This window comes from Anoplopoma fimbria, chromosome 15 (assembly GCF_027596085.1).
Source record: "Anoplopoma fimbria isolate UVic2021 breed Golden Eagle Sablefish chromosome 15, Afim_UVic_2022, whole genome shotgun sequence".
In the NCBI taxonomy this organism is placed as follows: domain Eukaryota; kingdom Metazoa; phylum Chordata; class Actinopteri; order Perciformes; family Anoplopomatidae; genus Anoplopoma; species Anoplopoma fimbria.
The window spans coordinates 8,727,335-8,735,203 of NC_072463.1; the positions used below are offsets into that span (position 1 = coordinate 8,727,335).

The following is a 7,869-nucleotide window of genomic DNA, read 5'->3' on the forward strand; positions in this document are numbered from 1 at the left end:
TACGTTTTTCCACCAGCTGTGTAACAAATGTTTACACTACTAACAGGTTAAAAACCATCAGAATTAAAGATGAGACGAAACCATATACAATAAATGTAGTCAAAAACAAAACTGGAATCTTTATGCAATGATACACTACATAAAAATGTACAAAACTAAATAAAAGAGCACATCACGCACAGTCCCACTAAAGTAGCCCCTTCAGGTTGTGATGCGTAATACACAATAAAAAAACACTTGTTTGATGGAGGAAAAAAACAGGGCAAATACAATGTTTCTGTTTTTACATCCTTACCACGGGTGGGAACTTGGGAAGTTTGGCCAGATGTAGGAATCAAAGTCAACACGTGTTCCTTCCTAAATACAAAACGTTTTTCCCAAGATGTACTATGATTTTAGAACATTTTTGGAACAGAATTGATTTGAGGACGTTGTCAGATTTAGCTTCTTTTCAGTCAGTCTTTGCTGAACTTGATCCATCTCTGGTTCTTTTAGGTTGAACTATGGTTTGAGATCAGAGCCAACATTGCCATGCTTTAACATGCATTGGTACATTTGGCATAAAGATACATGTTTACAACCACATTCACTGTGTGGCTATAAATCTAGTGCAGGTACAAATGTTTAACAACAACATTAGTCTTTATGTGGAAGAAACTTCTTTAATTATTCTGCTCAAAATAGTCACAGAAGAGGCTCCGCACCTCCTCAGCATGGCTTTGGTCGATACAGGTGGAGGGAAGTTGCTTGTGTCTGGGCTGAGGGCTCTCTGCCTCGGCCACCTCCACCTGCCACTCTGCCTTGAAGGCGTCCCCGTGGGACTCGCACACGTTGTGCAGAATGCAGCTTGTGAGAGAGGTAAAGAAGAACCCAAAGATCACTGTGGCTGGGCTCTGTCCTTTTCCTCAGGATAGGCCTTCATCAGCCAGCTCTGGAGGCTAGAATCATGGTGGGCACCACGTCCAGTCCGCAGTCGTTCCTCTTGCTCAGACACTGCCAGCGTGCCCTCAACCTCATCAGCGCCTCCTCGGACACACGCAACGCCCGGGTGAGCCGCCGGTTAAAGAGCCGCTGTGGCTCGGGCGGTGTTGCGTGGCTGGCCCTCCTGCCCTTTTCCTCAGGATAGGCCTTCATCAGCCAGCTCTGGAGAGGGTAGCAGGCCTCCCCCAGCAGCACATACCTAGACACAAGAGGTGGTTTTCAGTCAATCGCAGCAAAACACTGGAAGACTAGAAATCCTAAAAGGACTCGGCATTTCAACATTTCAACTGCCAATTCCAATTGTAAAAATGTATGGTGTATACAACATTTTTGGAAATATAGTAATGTACAGTATCTGAATAAAGTCCAAATGCTATGTCTGTTTGTTTGTTTTATTATTACTGATCACAGTGAGGTGTGTTATAGTATCTCCTCCTCTGACTCCAACCCTTTTATCTCCTCCTCTGACTCCAACCCTTTTATTAAATACACTCAAGCATGTGAAGTGACTTAACTCTCAATTCACCCCAGCACTTCATAGACTGGTGTGCGGGCTTTGAAATGTTATTATTAAAAGGCATGCATTTATTCTAAAAAAACAAACAATAAGTAATTTAGCTAAATGATACTGGCTTTCAAGACACTGTTTCCATACAACTTGTTAGATTTTTATAATTGCCTCGACATCATTTTTGATCACAGATAGTTAAGTACATCATCATCCAGAATTTAACTTAGTTATTTAAGGTATTTGATTTGTTCTGGAAAATTGAGTATTGATTTATTGCTGCTAATAATAAAGTTGGTTTAGTTAAAATGTACGTTTTTGGGATGCTCCTTTTAATTCTAGTGATATCATGAACAAAAGTTCTCAGCTGGAGTACATTTTTGTCATAGAGCAAGGAAGTTTATGGATGAGACAACAGATAAAAACGGGTTTTATCAACCTTGAGGTTTTTACTAATGGTACATCTTGGAAATCAGACAAGTGTCCAGCTAAACTAAGAATACAATGCAACCTTTTTATATTGAAACAACAAATAAAATGGGTATAATATATATCAGCTGTCTGTGTGTATACTTGTCAGATGAAATGTGGTATCTTTAAATGCCTGAAAAAATGTGACGTTAGCACTGTATTGGATCCACACCCAAATGTGTTGTTTTAACTACCTGAACGGTTTTCCCATGAAGGCAGGTGTCGTTGCAGGTGACAGTCCACCGTCTGCAGCTGTGGCCCACAGCGATGAGTTCTGGAAGATGTCAGCTGGGTCCGTCCCACCTGGGAAACTGGCACATACGTCCCAGAATTGCCCTCGGCCGCTGACAGCCACCTGAAAAACCAAAGAGACAGAAAGAGGCAAGAACTCATAATCCAAAAGCTAGCCAACATGCATCGTCAGCGTTGTGCATGGGTGTCCTCTCTACCTGAGACAGCACTGAGAGCCAGCCAGCGGGGTTGGCGTAGTCAGATGCGTTGTTTGATGGGGTGATGATGGCCGTGTGGAGGGTTGCTATGGCAGCAACGCAGTGAGGAAAGCCCCATTTGGACAGGAAGAGCTGGGCTGAATCCTCCAGCTCCTGCTCACTGGGGGACTTCAGGTAGGTGGAGCTGAGGAGCGCCACAATGGCGTGACACATGTCCCTAACACACCTGCACACAGTGGACTTCCCCACACCGAACAGGGTGCTGATGGTGCGGTATTCGATGTTCGATGCCAGGCGCCACAGAGCCACCGCTACGCGTTTCTCCACCGGCAGCGCCCGGCGGAAGCTGGTGTCCTGGCGAGCCAGACGAGGCCTCAGCTTGTCACAGAGGTAGAAGAACGTCTCCCTGCTCATACGGAACTTATCCAGCCAATCAGACGGCTGGAATTCTGTCATCACCACCCGCTCCCACCAATCAGTGCTTTGAGTGGTGGTCCAGGGACGTGTGCGGATGCGGACGTTGGAGCGGATGCCTCGTGCTATCATCATCTGAGGAAGAGCAATAATAAAATAAAGATTTTCTTTAAATTAATTCACATATTTTTATTTTATCCCGCAAGTTATTGTCTTGCAAAAGTAAATACATAATGGATTCTAAGGCTCTATTATATCTATCATTCATTTATTTGACCACAGCAGGAAAGATAAGGACAAATTATTTCTGATATATTTTATTATACTTAAAGCCAAATTCTATATCCATAAATATAATTACACCAACTGCTCTTGTTGGTAAAATTGAAAACTATACCTCTATTATTGCTTACAGTGCAAACAGAAAATGTTATATTATTATTATATATTTGCAGCCTACCCTCTGGCTTTTCTTTATATGTGTTGTTTGTATTATTGCAACTATTCTGGTATCCTTCCGATCAACAGAAAATGTATCTGCAACAATTTGGTAATAATGTTTAATTTACTTCACTGAGTTAAAAAATTTTTTTTATAGACCAAACAATTAATTTATTACTGAGATAATAAATGGCAGAAAAATCTATGATGAAAACGTATTAAAGTTCTTATTCCAAAAGACATTGCACACTTCTGTGTTCTTAAATCAAGTTTTTTTGTTTTACTGGAACCCACGGATTGTGTATAATAATAAGTATTATTATTATTATTATTATTATTATGATTATTATAAATATGATTATTATTATTATAATACGTATGATTATTATTATTATAATAATAAGTATGATTATTATTCCTATTATTATTATCATCATATTTTTATTCGTATTAATAATTTGATTAATAATAATGATTATTATATTATATTGTTGATATAATAATAATAATAGTTCTATTATTTTTTGGAAGGGGTTTCTATGGTTACTATCCACAAACACAGTGTTTAGATATCTTTGTGTTCCAGGATAATGTTAAATAAAGTATACCTGGTATGTTAAGGCAACATAGTCTACAGCAACATTTATATGCATGGCCGTGATCATATATTATATGACATATATATGAAATGAGCCAGAGGGAGGGACTGACCATGAGCATCCTCCTCTGTCTCTGGAAGAAGTGCTGCCGATGTCTGACGCGTCTCTGGACCTCATTACGCCTCTGGATGTTTGCGTTGTTTAAATCTCTCCTGCGCTTCAGCAGCATGTAAGTCATCAGGAACACGAAGGAGCGCAGCTGCTCCTCTTCCTCCATTTTGACAAGTTCAACCGAAAAGCATGCAGTTACAATGGGCACGGTAAATAATATGAAGCGGCTCAGGTGTTGATGCAGGTGACGCTGCTGTCATTTCAGGCTGTAAACTCGTGTACTTCCGCTTTCTTCCTGTTTGCGTCGGGCTGTGAAACAGAGTGGTGCTGCCATCTAGCGGCTGAAAAGAGGTAGTGGTTGCATTGCTTAAATTGTTGAACAAATCACTTCTTAAAACTCATTTTTACGGACTGGCTTTTATGTGATGTCGTCACTTTAATGCTTTATTTTACTAAATTAATTTACTAAATTATTTAACTATATTTTATTTATTTATTTATTTATTCATTAATTTATTTATTTATTTTTTATTTATTTTATTTATTTCATTTATTAGTTCATTATTATCATATCGATTGGTTTTAACATGTTAAATATTGTACTGTATTATTAGGGTTTAACTTTTACCTCAGTTTGTCTTGCTTTGTTAGGCCTCATTGTTGTTTTTAAAGGTGCTATATAAATAAAGTTATTACTATTATCATTAAATCACTTTTCCACATTGTATTAGTATTTAGTGTAATAGACCTTTAAAATTGCTTATTCTTTTTAATATTTTTCAAGAACATTTGCCAAAGGACATATACATATAGACAGTAATGTATTTTTAACTGTTTTCCTCTAAAATAATGTTTGGATGGTTTTTCTGGATTGTCTTTATGTAGGCTACTGCCAGAGTGATATACACTTGATGTATTAAAGACATGATTCACATGCTTAAATGCTGTTGAAATAACTTAATTTATTCGAGTTTATGCCTAGACATCTAGACATCTTCTGAAATGTAAATCAGGAACTATATGAATGTTTTAATTCTCTTATGTTGCTAATTTAAGGCTCTCTAAAGTTGTACAATAGTTTTTTGACAGTATCTATAGTTCTGCTCTGTCTCGTTTAGCTTCACCAAACCTGCAGTCTTTTCATCATTTTAGGATAATTGGAGAAATAATTATGGCCTCCTTGGTCCGTCCTAGGTGTTTTAAACTTTTCTGAGGGCTCGCTCATGCATCAGTGACTTCAGGATAAGGAGAAATATTTTTTTATCTAATATGGCTCTTATTTTTTTACACCCTCCTTCACCTCTGTCTGTTAACTTCTTTCTTTGATCCAGTTTGTCAGTTTTGTGAGCAGTCTCTCTGTTTAATGGCAGACTTGAGAGATAAGAAGTTCAAATAAATAAAAGGAATCAGTGAACATTGCATCTTTATTCCCCCGAAAATATTTCTGCTACAATGCCTTCACAAGGGTAACATATGAGATTTGCTCATGACAAACGGGTTCTCTAATAAATCATAAAAATAAAAAAAATAGAAACACTTAAATAATGCAATACAGCAGCAAGAGGACACAGAGTTCCTAATCAACATCCCTCTCAACCAAAAATATGATTTATTACAAGGTTGTTGTATTGGATTGCATTAGAAGTAGATCAGTACAGAGTGTTACTTTCTAATCTCAGCATTTTAAGGAAAGGCCTGAACAGTAATGGAAACTGTCAAGATCAATGCTGATCTCAAGGAATACATTTAGTAAAGAACTCCTTGTCCTTTCCACGGCACAGTAGCGGTTTGCTTAGTCACACCCGACGCTGATTTCTTATCTCTTCCTCTTTAATAAGATCAATAAAAAGACAACAAACAAGTTCTACAATTAGTGTTCTCCAAAATAAATTTAATTATGGGATAAAGTGTCTAGACCGGCGGTTTATATCTGTTAGTGTAGGTTAGAGGTTAGAGGAGGGTATTAATTTACTCTAGTATATACTTTAGATTGTTGTACATTCATAAATTATGTGGAAATAGACAAGAAACCTAGGACACAACTTTCACCCGAGTGATAAAAAGTTCTGCCGCTGCGTTCTCAAACTCCTTTGCGTCCATATTACCACCCGGGCCTCGCGTCTGTGCTCCAGCCATGGCCTGACCTAATTTGTACGGAGAGATCTTGGCACTGGCCTCCAGGTAGCGTAAAGCCTTCACGTTAGCCTCCAGACAGGAATTCACTTTAGCATTAGCATTGACACAGCAGTTTGCCTCACAGCCTTGGGAAGTCTCCAGGGCTTCCTTTAGGGTCCCGAGCACGGACAGGCACAGCGCCCGCGAGGCAGGCCCCTCATCCGGGCAGCACACTTCAGCATAAAGCCTCTGAGCCTGCCGGATGTAGTCTGAGAAAACTGCACATGTGAGCACACCGTGACGGAAGATATCATAAGGGACGGCCTCGTGGTCTTGGCAGTGGAGGCGTTGGAGGAGGGGGGCGGAGGTGGAGGCAGGGACTCCACCCTCACTGCAAAGGCACTGCAGAGTCTGTGTGTAGAGGCCTCCCTTCACTCCTCCTCCTCCTGCTCCTCCCTCTGTGGGGCTGTGGGTGCAGGAACCATCAGCAGGTCCTTCAGGAGCCTCACCTGAACGTCTGGGGGCCCCAGTGAGGTTCAAAAGGTCAAAAGCCACACGGACGTTGTTGCTGAAGGCCGAACTGGGTTTAAAATGAGAAAGGGGATAGGGAAAGTCAATTATTGTTATCTCTGTGGCAGTTAGAAGGACAAGCTTGTTATTTATCAATGAACAAAGTAAATTCCATGGATCTCAGATACAAATATCCTGATATTAAGCCTGTATGGCTAAATATCTCTGGAGGCAATTGGCTTTCTGTCAAGGGTTTTTCAAATAATCCAAGTCTGCAGTTGTATTTTTTAATAAATTGGTAATAAATGCCATGTGGTCAAGGGGTAGTCTTCCTGATGAGTTAATAATAATAATAATAAAAAAAGACTAAACAAGTGCTGAAAGCCACAACCTGGCAACCCTACTGTTGTTCTTATTAAATGGCTTATAGAAGCATTAGCAATAAAATAATCAACTATTAAAATGCCATTAGTTACAATATGCCTGCTTGTTGCAGTATTGTTATCAGTGCCATTGTCTATCAACAATTTTACGGCATATTGTGCAACATAGAATTGCTTTATTGTAGCAACATTATCATTGTGGCCAACATAGGCGTGCATGTTGTGAGGGTATGGTATTGTGAGTTATTCTAAAACACCCATGGCTATCACTGTCACATATTGATTACTTCCTTAAGATGTATAACTATATTTTTTTACTGGAACTATAGTACAGTGAGATAATATAATCAGGGTTTGATCACAGGATCCTCAGAATAATATTCGTTCCAAAGGAATATATATATATATATATATATATATATATATATATATATATATATATATATATATATATATATATATATTATATATATATATACACACACATATATATGAAAATGTGTCCAGACCTCTGGGAGTGGTGCGCCAGCCGCAGGTGCCACAGCGCCCGGTTGAGGTGCTGCTGCTCCTGTGCGCCTGCGTTCACCGGGCCGTTGTTCAGGTGATCCCCGTCTCCGCATCCAGCCGTGCCGGTCTCTGACACGGAGGCGAGGTTGCAGAAGTGGTCCGCAAGGAACCCGATGGGGTCGTCCGACTTGGCCTCCACCATCTTCAGGATGGCCCCGCGGAGCAGCTCTCCCACTCCCGCTTGCGACAGAAACTCCCTGTCACCGTCCGATTTGGTGGCTTTGCCCTCGGGCATCACCGGAGGAGCAGCCCCGGCCCGGCGCTTCTCCTTGTCGGCCATAGCTGATGACGTCAGGTGACGCAGCGGAAGTGATTCAACA

The 7,869-nt window shown here is 40.2% G+C and overlaps 2 protein-coding genes across 2 annotated transcripts; both read right to left on the reverse strand.

Moving 5' to 3' along the window:
• Nucleotides 1-662: 662 nt before the first annotated feature.
• Nucleotides 663-4,247, reverse strand: LOC129103718 (uncharacterized). Its single transcript, XM_054614306.1, has 5 exons — nucleotides 3,976-4,247; nucleotides 2,410-2,958; nucleotides 2,155-2,315; nucleotides 931-1,180; nucleotides 663-821 (listed from the first exon to the last, which is right to left on the reverse strand). The coding sequence occupies exons 1-5, from the start codon at nucleotides 4,138-4,140 to the stop codon at nucleotides 663-665; spliced, it is 1,284 nt and encodes a 427-aa protein (XP_054470281.1). The 5' UTR covers nucleotides 4,141-4,247.
• Nucleotides 4,248-5,399: 1,152 nt separating this feature from the next.
• tpgs1 (tubulin polyglutamylase complex subunit 1) lies at nucleotides 5,400-7,855 on the reverse strand. The gene is made up of 2 exons (XM_054614457.1): nucleotides 7,492-7,855; nucleotides 5,400-6,669 (listed from the first exon to the last, which is right to left on the reverse strand). The coding sequence occupies exons 1-2, from the start codon at nucleotides 7,827-7,829 to the stop codon at nucleotides 6,006-6,008; spliced, it is 1,002 nt and encodes a 333-aa protein (XP_054470432.1). The 5' UTR covers nucleotides 7,830-7,855; the 3' UTR covers nucleotides 5,400-6,005.
• Nucleotides 7,856-7,869: the final 14 nt, after the last annotated feature.